At 30.5% G+C, this 23,557-nt stretch overlaps 3 protein-coding genes and 1 non-coding gene across 5 annotated transcripts; 2 read left to right on the forward strand and 2 right to left on the reverse strand.

Annotated features, from left to right (window-relative positions):
* The first annotated feature begins 4,866 nt into the window (after window positions 1-4,866).
* On the forward strand, window positions 4,867-6,844 carry LOC105172872 (putative NAD(P)H dehydrogenase (quinone) FQR1-like 1). Its single transcript, XM_011094471.3, has 2 exons — window positions 4,867-5,869; window positions 6,376-6,844. Exons 1-2 carry the CDS (start codon window positions 5,322-5,324, stop codon window positions 6,638-6,640), a joined length of 813 nt encoding a protein of 270 aa, XP_011092773.1. The 5' UTR covers window positions 4,867-5,321; the 3' UTR covers window positions 6,641-6,844.
* An 838-nt stretch (window positions 6,845-7,682) lies between these two features.
* Window positions 7,683-7,819, reverse strand: LOC148785169 (small nucleolar RNA snoR83). The gene has a single exon (XR_016068031.1). It is a non-coding gene; the product is annotated as a small nucleolar RNA snoR83 (small nucleolar RNA).
* A 4,570-nt stretch (window positions 7,820-12,389) lies between these two features.
* LOC105172977 (putative lipid-transfer protein DIR1) lies at window positions 12,390-13,090 on the reverse strand. The gene has a single exon (XM_011094603.2). The coding sequence runs from the start codon at window positions 13,039-13,041 to the stop codon at window positions 12,706-12,708; it is 336 nt and encodes a 111-aa protein (XP_011092905.1). The 5' UTR covers window positions 13,042-13,090; the 3' UTR covers window positions 12,390-12,705.
* A 4,713-nt stretch (window positions 13,091-17,803) lies between these two features.
* Window positions 17,804-20,825, forward strand: LOC105172871 (UPF0496 protein At4g34320). Of its 2 annotated transcripts, none has more exons than XM_011094468.3 (2): window positions 17,804-17,860; window positions 19,532-20,825. In XM_011094468.3, the coding sequence occupies exon 2, from the start codon at window positions 19,553-19,555 to the stop codon at window positions 20,669-20,671; it is 1,119 nt and encodes a 372-aa protein (XP_011092770.1). In that variant the 5' UTR covers window positions 17,804-17,860; window positions 19,532-19,552; the 3' UTR covers window positions 20,672-20,825. The 2 variants fall into 2 exon arrangements, with proteins under 2 accessions (XP_011092770.1, XP_011092769.1); XM_011094467.3 differs by lacking the exon at window positions 17,804-17,860 and adding an exon at window positions 18,813-19,284.
* Window positions 20,826-23,557: the final 2,732 nt, after the last annotated feature.

The following is a 23,557-nucleotide window of genomic DNA, read 5'->3' on the forward strand; positions in this document are numbered from 1 at the left end:
ATCTCTCTCTCTCTCTCTCTCTCTCTCTCTCTCTCTCTCTCTCTCTCATTATTCCAAAAATTTTTAAGATAATTTTATATGATGATATGATCATAATTGATTTTCGACTTTATATAGTTCCTTTCTAATCTTGGGATTGATAGTCCATAATATATCAATTGGGAGTAAATATGAATTTTAATTTAATGATGCTAGCAAATTTTATAACTTTTACTAACTGGTGGATCTATTTGTTAGACGGAAATAAACTTTAAAAATACTAAATTTAATTTTATAATCCACAAAGAATTCACGTATTATTATACTAAATTTTGATGAATTATCCCTTTAATTAAACATGGACAATGATTTAGACATGTAGAATCAAAGTAGGCACCCCCTTTTTCAGGAAATTGATTACAAACTTTGACTCATACTTTTAATCAAGTTTGTTGACTTAAACTCCCAAAATGTTTCACATAATTAATTCACCACTCTAGAGTGTGAGGTCATTTGAATTCTTTTATCATGATTGATATATAATTTTTTGAAAATCATCAAATATATATATTAAAAAGGTATTCGAGTGAGTTTATTATTTTTTGAAAATATTTTATAAAATGTCCGAGAACTTATAAAATATTGAAAAATACTGATAAATTTTCAAAAGACTAAGCTTTTAAGCTCTTTTTAAAAACTCAAAACTTTTTAAATTTTTAATTTTATTTTTCAATTTTGGTCATATTAATTACAAAATTGACTTCACTAACATTTTATAAGTTTTATCATCTTATTTTATTCAAAAACCCCAATAGTTGCAATATAATCAAGAGTAAATACATGGTCACTAGGTTAACAAATTTAATTATACAAACATCCCAATTCATTACAAAATTACAAATACACGTCTTAACGGGGTCAATATAATTCACTTTATAAACATAGTATTTATAATTTTATCAAAAAATATTAAATACTCGTATAATTAGATCTAACCTCAATAAATATTTGATGTAATTAATTTAATATACGTATCCATCCTGATCCGAATAATTTTTTTTATTTCTTTAATTATGTGTGTGCATTAAATTGAAATTGAGAGGGTAGGATTAAAGAAATTTGATATTTTTTAATTTTGTCTGACGTGGCCAGAATATATAATATATGGACATGAAGGTCAGAATAATTAATAATAAATTGTAAAAGTGTGTTGCAGGAAGATATTAATGTCTGTGATTTGATGACATAGAGACAACCTAATACACACACATATATATATATTAAAATTCATTTACATTGTTTAATAATTGTTATTCAGCATCATATAATTGATCCCAAAATTGACTCATTTTTATTAAGTTGTTCAACCACAAACTTTTTTATTTATTTCTTTTAAAGAGGGATTTTGTCTTTTTTACAACATACGATTTGTTACATTATTCGTATTCGAAAATAATTGATCGAATGCATCATAATTCTGAAACAGAGAAAAGAAACGAGAATCAAGAAACTAATATATATATATATATATATATATATATATTCATGAGATTCGAACCGACAATATTCTTAATTATTATGAGACCTTAGTCTCGTTACTTGCATCCTTGATAATTATGAAAACTTAATATACTAATGATCAATATCAAATATTTGTAACACGTCGAGGGCTCATAATATAATTTTTTTTCCCTTTCAACCAATTACTCCATATTTCTTTTTTTCAAAAACTTCTATATTTTTAATAAATTCATAAATCAGAATTTATTTGTCATCTCCCACCTCACTCCACGTTCCATTCATTCTTTCTCACTCTCTTATACCACGTCAATTTATTTTTACCGATGTCTTTTTTCTCGTTCATATCACGCTATAATTTTTCTTTATATGATCACAAAGACCGCATGCCGCAACGACCGATATATATATAAATAAATACAAATGGTATTTAATTTTTATATTTAACGGCAACGGCTGCGGTTGAATTCCCAAGATTTCTTTGCGTATGTTTGTGCACGGAAAGTAACCTTTTATGTAGTTCCAATCATGAGAAACAAAAATTTCATGATCCATCTCTATATTATACTCATTTTCAATTTTATTTTAAACAATTAAAATTTGTCCCTTAATACTAATGTTATTCAACCACGGCTCTAATTAATTACGGGTTTTAATTGCTATTTATTTAATTAATTCTTAATAATGGAATATATTAAATGATTTTTCGATTTACACATTCATACAAAATTACATGTGTTTGTTTGATTTTTTGTTACAGGCATCAATGTTTTAATATGCATGTCATTATTGTCATCTCAACACTTAGGCATGTTAGGTTCACCAGTTGTCCCTTACCTAATAGATTTCGGCTCAAATACTATTTTTTTTTTAAAAAAAGTGATAATTGCATAGTGATTAAATCAATAGCCCGATAAATTAAAAAATACATTAATTCAATTAATAGAAGCTGAAATGGTTTGTGGAGTACGTACATGGTCTGTGGTCTATTTGTACATTGGGTGACATGGACCCGGTTTTCCTACCTCGACCCGGAATTCAGTTGCCGACAGAACCACATTGTTGTCTTTTATATTGTGGATTCCAGGTGTGACTTACAACACTCACATCTACCTTCAATAATTGAAGCAACGTGCCCACAATTTTGGGGTCTTCATTTGGACCATCTCTTCACAACACCAAAAATAAATAAAAATTATAATATATTCTTTAAGGTGTCGTAACTATACATATTTTTTAGAATTAATAATCGCATATCAAATATTTCCTCGTGACAGCTTATTATAGGAGGACATTTATTAAACAATTGTTAATTAAAATGAATATTTATAATTATAGTAAATTTGAGAGAGGTTATTGTAATCTACTCGAAAAAAAAAAAAAAAAAAAAAGAGAGAGAGAGAAAAAAAAGGGATTTTATGGCCCTAATACTTCGATGGGTCTATTACAAGAGCAGAGGTCCCTGCGCAATTTTTCCTGACCACGTTCTGAATTGACACCTCTTGTTCCTCGTTTTTTTAAGGAAAAATTACAACAAATTCTTCTAAATCTAGCGTAGTTGTGAGTTTTTTTTTATTTTTTAAAATTTTATAAACACTTCTTCTAAAATTACAAATATCTTAATAAATACTCTCTTACATGGGTTGTCATAGATGTGTTAGATATTCACAATTTTAAATGGGTCTTTATAATTTTTTAAAAAAATAAAAAGTTATTTATAATTATGACAAATTTTAGAAGAGTTTGTTATAATTGACCGTTGTCGTAACCAAAAAGAAAAAGGAAACAATCATGATCAAGTTAAGATGGATTTTGGTTTATGCTAAAGGGGATAGCAAGAGCCCTGAAGAAATGGGGTTGAACAATATGGATCACAGGTATAAACTAACAAAACACAATTTTCAAAACAACATAACCCCAATGTGTAACCAAAGCTTAAGCCCACACTATCTCTCTCAAGGCCCAACCGCCTTTTGTTCGGACTGATGATTCATTTGATTTAAGTGAGAGCAAAAAGAAAGTTAAAAAAAAAAATGATTAGAAAAGAAAATATTAATTTTTTTATAATTTTGTTAATTAATCCTTTATTTTTATTTTATATTAAAAAATAAAAAAATATATTATACTAAAATAATTTTAGTGTATAAAAATTGAAAATCTTATTAGTAAAACTAGTAGCCAAACAAGAACAAAAACATTTTTTAGTAATAAAAATATTCATTAAAATGAGAGCTGTCCATTTAACCTAAACTATTCAACTTAAATAAAATAAAATTACTACCAATAATCGACAACGTAGTAGTTTTTTCAGCGATTTGATTATTTTGTCTAAAGAATAATGTATCGGTATTATCAACGGAAAGGAAAAAGTAATTAGAGAAAAAATTATATATATGAGTAATAAAGTAAATAAAAATATGTATTTTTTTTTTTGTCTCTTTGACCATATACTTTCACTTTTCTGCCCAATTTTAGACGGAAACGAAATTAGAGTTCAAAGGTGTTTCATATATATTTAGTTTTACTTTCACTCCAACTATTCTCTTTGCCCAAATACCAAATTTGTCTTACACGTCCATTTTTACTTCTATTTTTCATCCCAACCAAAAAAGACCTAATATAAAAAAGAAAGGTATTTTTCACTCACAAACAATAATCTATGAGACTATAACATCAGTTTTTTGTTATATCAACAATACCCCTATATTAGTTTTTTTTTAACTATGATATTGATTTATATATATATATAATTTTATAATAAATTTTAAAATATAAAATATTATTTATTATATGATACAAATACAATGTGTCACCACTACAAATTTATTAATTAAAACTATCTACTCTGCATTCCTCTTCTTTTTTAATTAAAAATGAAATCAAATCAAATTAATTATAATTATTACAAATTAAAAGAATATAATCACTGCAAAATATTTCTTTCACCAAATATTAATTTCAATCAATATTAAATTAAGTATCCCAAATTATCTATATTTTTATATATAATAATTGTTTTAAAAAGCTCAAAAATATAGCATTAAGTATAAATATAATAATTTGAACATTAAACAATAGTATCAATGGCTCTTGTTCTCATGATTCACGCTTTCTAAAATGGAAAATTGGGGGGAACAGGAAAAAGAAGAAGAACAACAAGAATTCTTATGTAAATAAGGTGGGAGCAAATCAAATTAATTACAGATTAAATGTGGAATATTTATATTATTAATTATATGACAATTATTATATAATTAATTAAAATTGAATAAAAATGGATTAGAATTAAAATTTCTGGAACAAGAAAGGACGAGGCTGTAGTATCTGAATTTCTATTATTTGATGTGTGTTGGTGGGGAATACTCAGTACTCAGTAGACAACTATTTCTCACAAAGCAAAAAGTCCAAGAAACATCAGAGGCACTTTGATTTGACTACAATTGCCAGCAAAGCTCCAAAGCACAAAAAATTCTTCCATTTTCAGTAGTTTCAGAAACACCAGCAGCTCCTACTTCGTACAGCTCAGAGATCAGAATTGTCTTCAACTCAACCTCTCCTCTGTTATAAACCATAAATTTCATCTTACCACAATCAGCCCACTGTCCAGCAATCACTTGTCAATTTTCAAACTTCCCCCCGCTCTGCTCTTGTGATTGGAATCTCATTCAAGTCAGTGGAAAATCCAAATTGCTGAGGAAAGTTCAAATCTTGGGCTCTTCAGAGGTTTGCTTCAATCTTTTTTGTAAAATATTTTACTAGTTTTTTGAATCTTGGTGCAGTTGACTTCCCCGGAAAAGAGATTTCTTGATTTTGGGTGAATTTATATGGGTAAAGGAGGGGGATGTATGCCGAGTAAAAGCAAGGCATCTCTGGGTGTATCTGATCGTGATGCGCCCATTCCTCTGTCTGAGAGATCAATCTCAACGGAGGGTCGCAGCCCAGAAAGAAGTGTTAATGCTGCAATCCCTGTTCGAGGTGGGGATTCCCAGAGGAAGTTGAGGATATTTATTGTGTTTTATTCAATGTACAGACATGTAGAAACCCTAGCAAGAAGAATCAAGAAAGGGGTTGATGGGGTTGAGGGTGTTGAGGGGGTTTTGTACAGGGTTCCTGAGATTTTGACCCCTGAGGTATTGGAGCAGATGAAGGTTCCGCCTAAGGATGATGGGATTCCGGTTATATCGGCGGAGGAGATGGTGGAGGCTGATGGGTTCTTGTTTGGATTTCCGACGAGATTTGGGAGCATGGCCGCGCAGATGAAGGCGTTTTTCGACTCGACGGGTGGTTTGTGGAGGGAGCAGAAGCTTGCTGGTGTTCCCGCAGGGTTCTTTGTCAGCACCGGCACGCAAGGGGGCGGCCAGGAAACCACTGCGTAAGTCTAGTTGTGTAGACGTTGTGGATGGTTTGGTAATGCTGATGGTGTGCTATTTGATTGAATGGTCATGGTTGCTGCATTTCTCCTTGCTTATTGCCTTTGCATCAATTTGCTTTAAGTTTGACTTGTATATTTGTCAACATACCTATTTCTTGGGAGAATTCTTATCCAAACCAAGCAAGTAGCAAGTGTGATACACTTGACGTGATTGATCACTTTTGCTGAACTATACACCAATCACATTACAAGTGTATAGTACAATTGCTCTATAATTAGTTCAGGTTCGATCAAAATCAATTTGAGTTATAATCTCCCAGACTTTGATTGTAACCTTCAGATGCATATAGTTTCTGAAAACGACTACCTAACTGTAGTTATGAAATCTTCATTTTGGACAAATTAGATGGTTGATAATGTTGATATCTTGGTATCTCATTGAACCATTGTCATGTAGTGTGGGAATCTTGTCATAAGTATTCATCTCAAGGATATACCTGTTGCAGATGGACGGCAATTACCCAACTAGCCCACCACGGGATGCTCTACGTTCCAATCGGATACACATTTGGGGCGGGAATGTTTGGGATTGATTCGATCAGAGGCGGTTCCCCTTATGGATCAGGAGTATTCTCAGGAGATGGGACGAGGGAACCAACCGAAACTGAACTTGCACTTGCAGAGCACCAAGGCAAATACATGGCTTTGGTGGTGAAAAGATTTGCTGGGACATCTTCGTTTGCTCGGAACAAAGTAGCAGCCAAGACTTAGGAGTGGCCATGATCCCATTTCTGTCTGTCTCCTCTCCAGTGTGCATCTCATGACTTGATACAATTACAATTTATTTGTGACAGAAACATTAGGTTGGTTTTTTTTATCTTACGTTGTATTTGCCTTTTAAGTCATCGTCATATTCGCATGTGACTTGTTTTGATTTAGGTTGATTTTTCTTAAGTTAAACTTGTGTTCGGGACACGACTTTGTCCAGAGTTTCTCAAGGTAGTTTGTTTTTTGCCATTAAAGACATGACTTTATGGTGTTTGGAAAAAATCTAATTTAAATTGAATTCGTCCCAACCTAAATCAAAGAGGCTTGTTGTGTAATTAATGTATAATTTTAAAAAAATAACTAAATATATAATAAATATATTACACTTATTTTGTAATTGATCTGTTTGAACAAACCTATCTTGAGTTAAAAACAAATTATTGCTGGGTTGTGGGCTAGTGTCTTTACTTGAGAATTTGTCAAGTTTGATGCAAGAAAATGGTAATTAATAAAAAATGCTCAGTCATTTTCACTCTATTCATTCGTCACTCCATTCATAGCCTTACTTGGCAATGTATAATAAGCTCAACTTATAAAAACGAATCAAAATATTGCCTTCATACATACAATTTTACCAATAAGTTGTAACAATCGATCAAAATTCTAAATTATCTTATTTAAAAATATAAGTTAGAAATAAAAATTAGTTTTTTCAACAAAAAAATATTATAAAGAACACTTAACTTACCAATAAACTGCAAATGTTGAATGAAATTTTAGATTAACCAATTTAAAAATGTAAATTGTAGACTAAAATAACTCTTCTTGATTTATTTTTAGTAAAAAAAACCGTATAATTTGGGCGAATAAACCGGGAAGAAAGGGCAACAAAAACAAAGAAACCCCCAAATCAAAATCAATAATATTTCTTGACAAGAAAAACAAAAGATACAAAATACTGTAATATTCGGTAGAGAAAGCAATTTCTTTAAGTGATTTCGTGACAAAAATCACAGAACCAAACACAGTCTTAGTAAAGGGAGAAGAATGTATGGCAAAGCTACTAGTAAACACCGTCTCGCAATGAGAGAAAAAAAACGGCGTTATCAGCGAAACTTCCACATATCGTTCTGTGCCTCCCATGAATCAGATAAGAACCAAAATAATCAGCTTATCTGGGATTATGAAGGCAACTACTCCGCTACCAAACAGAGTATTCATCCACGGAGTTACGAATGGCTGGAACCCCAAATTAAAGAGAAAAAAAAAAGACAGAGAACCAAGAGGAGTCACGAAAAGAAGAACAGCCACTGCGGAGGGCGGCGGAGGGAGGCGGAGGGCGATATGATTCCCTTTCTACTGTAATATCAGTTGTATGGTATTTATAACAGGAGCTGCTTCCACAGAAACCCTAATCGTCGGAATTTTTGTTTTTTTGTTTATTATTACGAGTAAATATTATATTTAGTGCCTTAAATTTTTGGTTAAAATCACTTTAATTTTTTAAATTTACTTTTTAACTTTGGTATTAATAAATTTTAATTTTTGTCTCAATTTTGTCCCTCTCATAATTTTTCGACGAAAATGTAAATCGGAGTTTGACTTTTAGAGGGTAAAATGATAAATTTAAATTTGATTTTATCACTTTAGTCCCTTAAAATTTATAAAATTATCAAATTAGTTTTTTTTAAAAAAAAAAAAAACTATCTTTTTATATTATATGATGTAATTATCTTGTATGAAAAATAAAAATTTTGAACTCTTGTGAACATAATGTTAACATATTACTTAATTTAAAATAAAAATAACCTTTTGTTTTCATTTTCAGAGGTGACAAAAATATCAAAATTATAAATAAATTTATAAAATTTATCTAATTTAAAAATATAACTAAAAAAATCTATATTGGTTCTTTAATCTTAGGAGTTAAAGATATGCATAATAAAATTAAATCTTAGCAATATTATTCAATGTTAATAGCTACAATTTTGAAGAAAAAAAAATTGATGGAATTTACCTTTGATTAGATTATTTGGTGGATTTCAAAATATATATAAAATTCATGTTGAAAGATTTTTATAAATTAATTTCTATAAGATGGGATTATATATTTAAAATTTAAAAAACTTTTTAAAATGAATTATATATATAAAATCCAGCAAAGAATTTAGTTAAAAAACATAACGAAACCCCAAACATTTAATAAATATTGTTAAAAAATTTAACTTTTTTAAACTTATTTTTAACTCTTGAAATTAAAAAAATTTGAGTTAGGTTTTTTTTTTTTTAATCACATTTCATACTAGATAAGTTTTATAAAAATTATTCATAATTTTGATTTTCTTTAACTACTAAAAAAGAGACTCTTTATTTTAAGTTAAGCAGTATATTATTATTATATTCACAAGAGTTCAAATTTCTCATTATTCACATAAGATAATCACATCATATTAGTATAAAAAATAAATATTTTTTGTGTAAAAATAACTAATTTAATAATTTTACAAACTTAAGGCACTAAAGAGATAAAGTTAAACTTACAGATCATTTTACCCTAAAAAAACTCAAAATCCGGCAGTATTTTCACTAAAAAATAATCAGAGGGAGCAAACTAAAATTTAAGAAATGAACTTGAGGGACTGAAGTAATTTTAAATGAAAATTTAGGGGATCAAATATAGTATTTACCTAATTATTATTGATAATTTATCCTTTTTTTGGCTGATTAGAAGTTTGTGCAGGAATTGTCCTAAGTGGGATTGAATAAGAATATTTTTAGGGCCCATATATCTGGGCCAGCCCAATTTGCTCTTGGATTACAGGCCCATCGTTCCATAGCTTATTGAGAATTAATTAGAATAAACTCTCTTGAATTCTGGTATATAATAAATATATTATGGTTATTTGAAAAATTATCAATATCCTTCAAATTTTAAAAGTCGTCTAATAATTAGTCCAATTCATTAGTCCCTGTTATGTTTTCGTCAATTTCTTAAAATGAACTCACTAAAATGCTTTTGCTTTTGTTAACTACGAATTATAATTTTTTAAAAAATACTTTTTTTATAGAGCAAGTGGCAATCTTTTTACAATTTGACAGATTATTCCATTCACCTAGTTCATTTTTTTTTTATAATTTTTTATTTTTTAATATACAACAAGAGTAAAATTGATAATTCTAAATTTTCATCCAAAATATATAATTTGATCAGAAAATATTTTTTAAATTATAACAAACTTCAGTAGAGTCCACTGTAATTTACTCTTTCATCTGATATAAATATGTCATGTGTGTAAAGATTGCATTGCTTATTTTTGTTTTTAGAAAATAAAAACTTTCATACATATAATGTATATATAATAAATAAAATAAAAAATTATAATCGAACTTAAAATAGAGGATCCAATCCGCATCAAATGGTCCAAAATAGATCTATTATTTGAGTGTTGAGTTCCTTCTTTTTTATTTTGGTAAATAAAAAAATAATTCAAATTAAACTCGTTGTGACGGGTTAATTATATAAATATTATTTAAAAAAATAAATTATATAAATATAACTTATTTAAAATATATAATAAAAATATTTTAAGTCGTGAATGGGCTTTTTTTTTTTTTTTTTTAAATTGGGTGTGTCGTGGATCTGATGAAATTTTCTACTAGTAATTCATGGTTGTCACCGCAAGTAATTCTTTGGAACGTACAAAAAGAATCTTGATATAAGATAAAGAGAAAAAGAAATGTGAAAAAAAAAATATTTGCAATTATGAATTTATTAAAAATATTCAAATTATTATTATGGCCAATTTTTTTAAAAAAATAAATAAATTAAGAATAAATTTGAGTATTCAGAAATTACTATAATAATTTTATTTTATAACAATATAAACATATAGTGGAAATTGACCACTTAACGTGTTAGAAGTCCCATTGCTTATACCTAATCCGTAACCTAATAGGACCTAATTTGCCAAAGACACAACGTAATCTATATGTAATTTTTCTATAATTATGAAATATTAGAATTAATTATATCACAAACGATTTTAATATGTTGTTATTTATTACAATTAATTGGGTTTTTTAATTGTTGTATTTAAATTTGAATTAGTTTCTCATGTTATTTTGATATAAATTTTGTTTAAAAACTATTTTTTTATAAAAAAAAATAAATAGGAGAAATTCTAGTCCTGACCTTATCTGACCAAATCTGAATAAATTATATGACAAGTGTAATATACTTGTCACGTGATTGATAATTTTGTATATAGTTTGAAAGTGACCAATCACATAGTAAATGTATCACATTTACTCTATGATTGATTTAATTGAACTAAACCTGATTTAGATTAAAAATTTTCAATTGATAGATATGCGCATTAAATGGAAATTACATAAATATCACCAGCGTTATAAAGAAAAGGTTCATTAGAATCCAACTAATAGGTACATGCATGGTTAGGAGTTAATACAAAGTACTGGTTCAGATTTTTCGTATCATAATTTGGTATTGGGGAAAAATACAAGTTACCCATTGTAATATTATAAATATTTATATTTTTTAAAATACAATACTTTATCCTTTATATATTTAAAATACAATAATTTATCGGTTTGTCAAGGGAGATAAGTTACTTCATTTTAAAAAACACAGGGAGATAATTGCTACTTTTCTTTTTTCGTAAAGAGTAATTTGCTCATTTATAATATCATAGAGGATAAATTGCATTAAACCCTTTGATATTGCATCTCATTTTATATTATATATATATATATATACACCATGTGTAAAAAAATCATATATCTTTTTATTGTATTCCATACATAATTTATCTATATATATATCAATACTATTATATTAAGTCCAATTACCCTGGAGCAACATATTTGACGTGCCTAATATGAAAATTTTAAAATATTCTTACACTTTTAATAATTTACCAATAATAATTTGATTAGCCAAATATGAAGTTCCTAACATATCCCACTTTTTATTGTATCTCCATTATCTTCTACTCATGATTTTTGGCAATGATCGTGTTCGAAATACGCGACTATGACTGGTAGATTGTATTCGGCCACGTACGCTCCCAAGATCGAGTGATTGGGTCATGAGAATTAAAACACGAACGTGAAGCTCATCGAGTGTGTCCCCAACTATGACCCTCTGACGCTAAAATTAGAGTTGATCGAGGTAAAAATATGCAAGTTGAATGTTGTAGGTCCAAAATATTAAATAGCAGATACCTCAATAAATGATGCGTTAAGGTATTTATAGATCCAGGTGTATACGGTGGTTTGGTCCACGTGTCACCATTAAGGTAATGACATTTCCGATCGGACCGCTCTTATTAAGTCGGGTCTTCAGCTATTAGGTCCGGTCTTTCCGACCCGCTTATAATAGGGCGCGGATCCTGAGCTGGTGAATGACGGAAATACCTTTCATTAAGGGTATTTTTGGTAAATGGGGATTCTCCCCATCAGGCCCCTACTTCACACCGATATTGTATCGAGTGTGCCCCAACTGCTAATATTTATATTGATAATGAAAAAAAAAAACTTTTTTTACTAATAAATGGTGATTTGTAATATCGTGACACTAACTTATTTTATTATTTCAATAATACTCCTAAGTTAGTTTTTATTTATTTATTTATTTTTTTTTCTCTTTTATGAAATGCAATATGTTCGTTTATATATTTATGATAAATTTTAAAATATATAAAAATAGTATTATATGAAAACAAAAGCAACGTACCATAACGACTAATATATATAAAATACCAGAAGAAATACAATACAAATAATTTGCAGTAGAAAAATCGAACTGAAAAAATACAAACAAGTCAAGAACACCTTAACTTAAAATAAAACAAACAAATTCGATGTTCAAATGAAACCAACTATACGGAAAGTTCTAACCTAAATTAGGTTTGGTCGGATTTGAACCAATTATACGACAAATACATATAATTGATTTAATTCGGTCATTATAATCTGTGACCGATTTGATTGGATTAAACCTAATTTGGGTAAAATATTTCCGCCTATATGCAATCCATACATAATTTTCAGCAGTGCGCGGTTTGATTGGGGTCACATTTGGAAGGCAGCTCCATGGCCCGAGTTGAATTGATTCCAAACATAGGCAAGTACTTGTTGTTCTTGAAACTGCAAAAGCACGTCAGGTTCGCGTGTCCCAGCGCCGCGCAGCAGGCCCCCGAAGGCGGAGGCGGTGCCGCGCTGCCCGTAGCCACCGCCGGCTTGCACTCCAACAACTCGTCTTGGCTCATGCCGCAGAGGCTGCCGCCCTCGTCGTTCGCCTTCGCCGTAGCAGACACGGCTGCTGATACAATCACCACCAGTGCCACAATCAGTGCCCTAGTAGCAATGCGTGAGACCTCCATCGAGAAATTCAGTTAAAATTTAGTGTTCTTTCCCTTTTCTCCCAACGGGGTTGGGATTTAAATAGAAAGACGTCTCGTCTCGCATATGAGGGGTAGACAGTGCTGTCAATTGGTCAAACTCTAGTTGATTAGAGGTTGGACTAAATCTAATCTGAAAATGATTATTAAAAATAATTACACCGCTTTCTATTGAGATTTGGTATAATTATACATAAATTTTTAATAGTTCAAAAATTACATATAGTACTAATGATATTTTTTTCCATTCAACAAATAGATCCATCTAAAGATCAAAATCCACTAAATCTGTTAATTTTAATTAATGAATAAATCTATACATTTGACGGATAAACGTGAAGGATACTAGACATCAATCCTCAAGAGAAAACAGTATAATTATTTTAATATTTGAATATGAATGATTGGATAGGTAAATACGGACCGTGGAATTGGTATGATAGATGGATGTGGGAATTGATCCCCCGTGAGTGCTGACTACTGAGTGGTGATGACAAAGAAAGGTTGGCAGACTTGGCTGTATACGTCACGGGCTTGCTATGTATCACCTAATCCTATGTATTTAATCAACACATTAATGGTTTGGTACTGTAAACTAAAATTTGGTTAGTGTTGATTATTGTTGTGACATTGATATGAGTTCTTAATTACTCCTCATTATCAAACATGTGAACCTTTTTAAAGCACTACTGTCATGATTCTGATGGTGACGTTGTACATGTTCTTACCATTTTGGTAAGTATTTTACACAAAAATTTTCGACAAACTTCCCTTGAATCCACGACGACTGATCTATCAATAATACATAAAATAAATTTTGTGGAATTCGGATTGACTGGACATGATTCATTCAAATGATCATATCTTCGTCCAAACAGATTCAAATTTAAATGACAGACTGTTATGATAAACTCACCTTTTGAATAATAATTTTATCTCAAATCCGAACTTCTACATCATTATGGGCTCTTGTGATCAAATTTAGCTTAAATTACTAAGTTGGTCATCCTTCCTCTGTAGTAAATTCATTCTGCATCGTTAGGAACTCTTATTGATTAAATTTAAGTAGGGTTACTAGGCTGGCCATCCTTCCTCTAGCTTTTAACGCTAAAAGAATAATTTTGAAGCTTGTTTTGATCATTAAATGTAATAAAATTAAATTTAGACCTAAATTTTCGTTCATTAAACATTTAAACATTGCTCGAGCTCACTTTAATTAATAAGAAAATAATAAAAAAAGCAATAAAATTAAATTATTCGTGTTCGATTTATATTTAATTCTTATACTTTTTCAATATTTTTCCTCAAGACCCAAATATAAGATAGTGAGCCCCCACTAAAATAGTCCAACAGGCCAAAAAGGTCTTCCAGTCTATGAGCAAGGTTACAATAAGTTGCATTAGACCTACTAACTTGACAAATCCAAGAAATGAGTTCAATCCAACAAGTTGAGTTAGCTTACGTCAGGAAGTACACGTCATACAACACATCATAGTAAAACTCTCCGATTATCTCCAAGAGACCCGGCTGGAATTAACTCTGTAATCAGCAAGTAACTAAATCCCGAGATACTAAGATAGATTGGGCAAGACTCGGTCAAAAGATCATATATTCATCTAATATCAGTCCAAATCCTAATTTTTTTTTTTGTAATGTAGCTAACACGTGCAGTTATCCAACAGTATAGAATTCACCCCAACTACCTTCTAGATCTTGCTCTATGAAGGCCTATAAATGAAGTATTATGCAGTCATTTTGGTAACACAAGCTACTGCACTCGTACTCTCATTTTATCTCGATTTTTTTAGCTATTTTCAACATACTTTTTGCATTCCACATGATTTTTATCACTTCAATATTACTTTCAACCATATTCTTACATTGTTTCAAATTTTTCGTTTATTTTTTTAGTAAGGACGTTACTGGTTTAAGTATTGGAATGCTAACATTTGTTTTACAGGTTAACCCTCCAATAATCGTAAAATTTTATTGAAGTCTTTCGAATATTATGATATTGGTAGATCCCCATATGCAACAAATTCGATTAAAATAATAACTCCATTTGGCTATTAATAAAATAAAAATTTAAATATAAATTTTCAAACTTGATAAAAATTTAAAAGACGAATAAAACAATGACAAATGGAGTTTGATTCAATTCCACAAAATTTGAACCTATTTCTGGTTTGCGAGGCTTGCCAAGAACACAATTGAGGGCGTCGCGAAGCACGTGACAACAAGAATCCAGTGACGTAGCGTGGAATCATTTTTTAGACATATCTTAAGCGCAAACGAGTAAGGAGTCGACACGTAAAAAACCGTGTGACGTGTCATTTGGAGGCCGGTAAAGAAACAGCTGAAACGGAGTGGGGGCTATGCACGCTGTGATTTCCAATCCCCTTCTATTTTTGTTCCGCATTTTATGGTTTTACTTTAGTCCCTCATAAACTAACAGCCTTCTTTACAACAAAAATAACGATAATGCCACTGCAGTTACACTTTTATTACTCTTTTTCCAGAAATGTAATTTTACCCCCATGAAAAGGAAAAAGGGACGCCACAGTAAAATTAAAATCCCCCCCCCCCCCAAAAAAAAAAAAGAACAAAAAGAAAATCACAACCTAATTAATACTGAATAAATTTAAGGGTAAAATATATTTTGTCCTCCTGAATTATTCGTTATGTAACATTTATTTTCTTAAATTAACAAATATAACACGTATCCCCTTGATTGGATAAAAATGCCTCTCATTCCTTGAACAATTATATTATTTTTAATATATTTTAATATTTTACATATTAAATCATCACCAAATTATTTTTTAAATAATTATTTTAATAAGTAAAGAATTTATATTAAAAATAAAGTATAATTAATATATATAGTAGATACACAATAAATATAATATAATCAACAACACATATATGTTTCTAAAAATAAAATGACAAAGACATATATATATATATATATATATGCTTAACCAAAAGTTCAATACTTTTAGAAATATTTTTTAAAAAAAAAATGTTAAAAAAGACGATATGTAATTATTCATTTTTATCTAAAAGAATAAATAGTTAATAACTTAATTTTATCACCAAATTAATAAAAAAAATTTACGAAATTTTTTGTGCATTTATTGTACTCATTTATTAGTTAACTTTGAGTTTGTAAAATATTTAAAATTTAAATTATTTAAAAACTCACTAATTATATTTTACTTTATTATAAATAAAAGATATTTTTTTCAATTAATTTCATAATTAAACTTAAAATGCAAAATTACTAAAAACAAAGAAATTTTTTGAACTAAATATATACATATATATATTATAAGTGCAATATAATCTAAAAATTTAATTTTAGAGTATAAGTATTACATTTGTTAATTTAGAGGATAATTATTACATGACAAATAGTTTAGACAACTAAATGTATCTTACCGTAAAATTAATGAAAAAGCAATCATAAATCATAAATTGAGGAGTTTGGCGTGGTTTAGAGCTAGTTCGAGCACACAGTTTAACACCCATGATTGTTGAGGTGGATGCTACCGTTGTTCTCCAGCTCTTAAAGTCACGAGTATCCGGGATGTGGGAGGTGCATCATTTGATCATGCGCATTGTGCAGCTTCAATAGGAATTAGGATCGGACGTACGACATGTTTTTTGGGAGGCTAATGGAGCGGCTGATTATCTTACGAAAGAAGCAATTGACTCGGGTTATGTACCAGGAGGACATTACGGGAGTACTCCGAGGCATTATCAGACTGGATAAACTGGGTACTCCCCACCTTCGCCAGTAAGCTTTCGTGATGCTTTGAGATTGATTTTTGGTCGGGCGTTGGGGGAGAGATTGGGGCATTACATAGCAAGTCAGACCACCGTATAAAAGGAATGAGCATCTCTATATATTAAATTCTATTTGTTTTTCTAGACTTGTATAGACTTTGCACATAAATTAGAATTTCTTTGACTATAAAGGGAGTAAGTACTCCCACATTTATTGTTTTTGAATTGTACACTCCATAATTTTTTCTGAGGTAATAAATAGGTTGGGGTCCGCTAAACCCCCGCCTAGCACAGGCGGCTTTCGCAAAAAAAAAAAATCATAAATTGATGAGAAAAAACCAACATTATCGCACGTTGGTTACATAGGAAAGTCGCCAATTATTACTCCGGATAAGAACTTGGCCACATTAACGCGTGTATGTTGATCAATTTACGTATATGGATAGGCGCAATGAGATTACACCAAAAAAAGTAAAATAGCTTACCCCACACGTAACATATAAAATCAATATATAACACGTGCAACTATCCAACAATATTGAATTCACCCCAACTATCAACATATAATTTCTTTTGACTGCTTGCCTCGTCTTTTTTTTTTTTTTTTAAAAAAAAAGAAAGCTTTAAATTTCAATTTTTTCAATAAATATATAATACTTATTGCGTTTAATACTCATTAAAATTGTATTTTTAGACCATATATTTAACCAAATTACTTTTTTTTTTTTTAGACTTTATGGTGTTGTTATTAAAAAGTGTTGAAAAATGGTAAAGTAAGGTGGATAAATTAGGATTTTGGACATGAAAGAAGAAGTTTGACTTATGTTGTCTTCTTTAACATCATCATCATTATAATCTAATGATTACAATTCTTATCCCAATTTGGACTCATTTCTCATGGCTTAAAAAAACAGTATAAATATGCCATTTTCAGTGATTCATATTCAGCAAATCTATGTACATCATCTTTGCTGCTGTCTGCCCACATCAACTACGTACTAAGTGTTCTAAGGTCTGTTTCAGCTTCATTCTTTCTATTATTTTTCATGCTATATCTACAATTCTCATCCATCTCAACCATTCAATCCATTCTTTATATTTTTCAAAAATTTTGGTATTTTCACTGTTATTTTTTATAATTTTTTTTATTGGGTGCGGAAATTTACCTAATAATTTTATGAAATTTGACAACTAAAAAGTTGAAAAATTAGAATTTCATCATTCAAGTATTTTCATATTTCTATATCCAGTTGTTAGATTAGAAAGGAACGGAAATGAGACGCGTTGATCGGGTATGTAAGTGGTACTAATGTGTTTCATCCTAGTCGTGAAATTGACGTTCGGGGTTTTTAAATCTCTTGAAATTGAACATAATGTGAGAAATTTTTGTATATATTTTGAGTCAGATCTAAAATTTCGGATGGTTTTAATATATTATAATAATTATATTTACATTAAATATAGTGTGACATGTTAAAATTATTGATTATAATTTGTTAACATTAAGTTGATGAATATATATATATATATATATATATATAGGGCGAGAGTGAACGCCAAGTGCAGGTTAGCATCACGCCCTTCTTTTTTGGATTTAATGTAATTTATTTACTGTGATATTATAAATGAATGAATTACTCATTTATGAAAAAAAATATAGCAATAAATTGTTTCGTTTTAAAAAAAAAATAGGAGTTAATAGCTGCATTTTAAAGAATACAAAGAATAAATTATTATTATTTTTATATGAGATAATTTACTTATTTGTAATATGTTGCTTGTATTTTTTGTCCTCCCCTTTTTACCCATTTATTTTTGAATGGTTTACCACTAAAATTAGTTTCTTGGAACTGAAGTTTTGGAAACTCTTGACTCTGTTAAACCCCGACAAAAGTGTGTTTTTACGCGCTATTAACTGTGAAAATATACCGACTGCGAAAGAAGTAAAGAGTAGTTGTAGATAATCGTAACAACTCTTGTAGATAAAAAGTGGTACATGTATGCAATGCACAGTAGAGAGAGGGAGGACATTGCTTCCCGCGTTTTCCATCTGCAGTTGTGTCTTGAATCAACTCATGCGTGCAAGCTATTTCTTCTCAATCCATACCCCTCTCTCTCTCTCTCAACCCACCACCACAAGTTCTTGAACTCTTCGATCCTTTAACGGTTTTGATTCTCTTCAACCTTCTTCTTTCCTCATCTCTCTCTCTCTCTCTCTATATATATATATATGTATACACAGACACAACATCACTTTTCTTTCTCCATCTCTTTCCATTACATCATTCGACATATATATATATAGATATATATATCTGTTTCCTGATCCATTTCAAGGGCTTGTTGCTTTTGCTTTTCTCTTGCTGAAGAACTGAGTGAAGTATATATGTGGGACTCGTTCTTTGTGTAATAATTGAATGTTCTTGTTCCTGTCGGGTATGTTTACAAGCAAGCTGTTGATGGGTTCTGTTTGATTCTCTATGTTTATATATATGGAACTGCTCTATGTACTTTTTGGCCTTTTGTCTTCATAAGTTTATTGAATTCGTGTAGTTCGGGTTGGGATTTTAGTGGATTGAATCAAGAATTTGGATTTTTCTTGTTTTTGTTTGATTAACGTTTCACGATCAGAAGTCTGAAGTTGGTTTGATTTACCTTTGTCTGTTTTTGATTTTGTGGGCAGGATCAAAATTATTGAGAGAAGATGGGAAGCCACATGAGCAAGAAGCCTGGTGAGACATCAGCTGCTGCTTCAATCAACAACCTTCATTACACGACTGAGCTGAACTATTACGAGGCTGCCTGCAGACTCGACGTGGATTTGCAGTCGTTCGACACGACCCTCCAAGCCCGGACCAACAACGTTATCAACTCCCTCGCTGCGGGGGTTGAGGTTAAGGCCTTGTCCTTCGATTCCCTCAAGGAAGTCACAGAATGCCTTCTAGAAATGAATCAAGAAGTCGTTAAGGTTATCTTGGATTGCAAGAAAGACATTTGGAAGAATCAAGAACTGTTTGATCTTGTTGAGGATTACTTTGAGAACAGCCTCAAGACGTTGGATTTCTGTGCTGCATTGGAGAAGTGCTTGAAACGCGCCCGAGATAGCCAACTGCTCATACACGTCGCGCTGCAGCAATTTGAAGAGGAAGATGGTAATGAAAAGTATTCTAAGACATTGGAGGAATTGAAGAGTTTTAAGGATGCAGGGGATCCCTTCACCGAGGATTTCTTTCAGATTTTTCAATCTGTTTACATGCAACAAATGTTAATGTTGGAGAAGCTGCAGTTGAAGAAGAACAAATTGGACAAGAAGTTAAGGTACATTCATGCCTGGAGGAAGGTTTCTAGCATCATATTCGCTGCCACATTTGCTGCTGTGCTGATTTGCTCGGTGGTGGCTGCGGCCATGGCTGCACCGCCCGTTGCAGCAGCCCTGGCAGCCGCCACCTCGATCCCGTTGGGATCAATGGGGAAGTGGATAGACTCACTTCTCAAGAACTATGAGAATGCTGTGAAGGGACAGAAGGAGATCATCAACTGTATGAATGTGGGGACTTATGTTACCATCAAAGATTTGGACAGCATTCGAGTCTTGATCGACAGGTTGGAGATTGAGATCGAATCTCTGTTGAAAAATGCAGAATTCGCGATAATCAACGGTGATGAGGCAGTGAGAGTGGGTGTGGAGGAAATCAAGAAGAAACTGGATGTGTTCATGAAGAACATTGAGGAGTTAGGGGTTCAGGCTGATAACTGCAGCAGGGATATACGCAGGGCAAGAACTGTTATACTGCAGAGGATCATCAAACATCCCAACCATTGATTTTCTCTGATGAACTAGCATGATAATTATGTATATGACAGATCAAATAATTGGAATCTTGATTTTATTCCTTGATTTTTTCATTTGTTGCTAGATTATATATCTATGATCAATTAATATTAAATTTCTCATAATCAATGACTATTCTTTGACATTTTCTTTCTTTTTTTTGTTTTTACGTAAATCGTGACAATCATTCATTTCTTGATATAGCATCTTAGCATGATTTAACTTTAAAAACTATCATTGAGGTTCAATCATTATAATAATATATATATGTTCATTCACACGTAATTGACCCATGCTCGTACCATAAATACATCTAGGTTGGCAGATAAACTAGCTAGAAAAATTGAAAAGTTCAGCCCATTTTAGCTAATATGTGTTGGGCCATAAATATCAAGATTTCTGATTTTATGATAGGATTTTCATAATTCAAATTTTCTATTATAAAATAGTACCACGCCACCCTCATAATGTCCAGGTTGATAATAATAATTTATTAAATTTGGAGCATGTTAATTTATCCACATTGTTCAACATGGACAATGTTCCCCAGGATAGGGGTGGAAAGATCCGTTATGAAACAGAAAAGTGTATGGATGAATTGTCTTAAAACTTGCAATAGTGCCTCTGGGCGTGCCCAAAAATGTCATGCGTACCTGTAACTTGTAAGCATCGATCATATATATGTCTTAAAGTTAAAGCCTCTAGCTCAGATATTATTTTGAGCTTCAATGATGTAGATTCGGATTCTGGTCCGGACGTTAGTAAAGTTAACATAATATTGATCACTGTTCATCGGTTACAATATTGATCACTTTATGCTAGATCATGACATTTGTTTCTTGATCAACTCATAACATAAAGCCTTTTAGGATGAAGATTATCGCAATGTTATGCATGATCCTATCTCCCGGTGGACTGTCACTCCTGTTTTCCTATTTTCTTTTTACAAAAAGAAAGAATGGAATTTCGAGGGTGGAATATGGAAATATGTAGGAGAGGGGATGTTGAAGCAGATTGAGGAGAAAAAGGTGAGATATGTACTAAAGATGATTACAATATTCAAGGTTCCACTTTCACTACAGTGAAAAATATCAGACAACAAAAATGCAGCCTCTCATTCATCATGTCTAAAAACTCAAAGCAGCAGCCCTGCTGGATTAATTACTTACATGTGTAGTCTCAAAACCAAAATTCAAACACCAACTACAGGTGGAGAATGAACAAAACCTAAGTGTTCCAAACAACCATACAAACCCTTTTGTCTTTAGAAGCAACGCCTTCTTCATCTTCTCTGCACATCATTACCACAAACAAGTAATAAGCAAAGGTTCCAAGATAACAACAGCTTCCACCAGCTGTACTTGTAGTGCCGTGAACCAACATAACATCGCCTGCACATCATTACCACAAACATATCGACACTGTGTGTTTACATATTTGGTGAAAAACCAGAATTCAAAGTCTCTTCACTTTTTTGTTTTTTTTTTCTTTAAATTTTTTGGAAATTACTTAAATTGTTTATTATAATAAACTTTAATTTTTTTTAACTAAATTGAGTGATTAATTAACATCACAAGAAAACTTATAATGCACGAATATTTTAAAAAATTTACCTGGTGCAATGTTGGACATGGCACTCGCATATCCAAAAATATAAAATAATAATAGTAACAATAATAATAAAAGATACCGTGCTGGACACCCCAATACACATTTTGACACATTTAAGATTCTTTTTATAATTTTAAAAAATCTTGAGTTTTTTTTTCCTAAAAAATGTTTTGGGCTGAATAAAAAAGAAGAATAATTAATTCACTTCTTATGTACTAAAAGTTGGATAAAATTACTAAAAATTCAAGAAATGGTCACGATAATTTAACTAATTTTAATTATTAAAAAAACTTTTTGCTTATTTTTTTAAAAAATAAACTGATTATTTATATAAAACATGCTTATTTTATATTTTACTTGAAAACTTTTCATATTCCATCCTTTAATTTTAGAAGAAAGTGAGAATATATATATAATTTTAAAAATATAAATTATATATAATTGTATTAGTATGTTACCACGTTTTAAATTTTTGAAATTTTTTCGTATGACGATTTTATATTATATGGTATCCATGTGAATGCATTACAGAAGAGAATATTTGATTTTGTAACGTAGGGACAAGGAAGTCGTGGAGTGTCCAAGAATCCTGTCTACATATCCGACACCTCAAACTGTCCATGCATCTCTTTTTTATTTTACAGTTCCATAAATTTATTTGTATTTTATATTTTTAAAATTAATTAAATATAATTAACTTGAGTTATTCCAATTGATTAAGTTTTGTAGATTATCAAACTCAATCGATTAGTTAAGTTTGGTTTTTTGTCAGAAGATTTTATATTTACTTCAAATTTATTTGATTTTATCTGATGCTCATCCCAGTGTAGCACAAATGTCGCGCTGGACCAGTCCAACTCATATGAGAAATGAATTGGGCTACCACTTCTTTTTGGGAAGAGAAAGTGACGCCAACTCAATCAATTGAATAATAAATTTAATTTTTTTTAGTATTTGGCATAATTACATTGCTTTCTTTAAAGATTTTAATCTAAATATATGTAAGATCTTATAATTTGAAAATTACATCTAGTACTCCTTATGTTTATTTTTAGCTATTAAATAATTTTTATATTAGTCAAAATTCACATATTTTATTGATATTAGCAAAAATATTGAATGAAAATATATATTTACCCCGATTGGCTTATTACTGATGGTAAAAAACGAATCTAGTCTAACTAAAGTACCCTTATTATAAGAATGAAAATACACTCCCCTACATGAATTAGTCTGTGAAGATGGATAACGGTGGATCTATATTCA

This window comes from Sesamum indicum, linkage group LG10 (assembly GCF_026168435.1).
Source record: "Sesamum indicum cultivar Baizhima isolate 11 linkage group LG10, ASM2616843v1, whole genome shotgun sequence".
Taxonomy (NCBI): Eukaryota; Viridiplantae; Streptophyta; class Magnoliopsida; order Lamiales; family Pedaliaceae; genus Sesamum; species Sesamum indicum.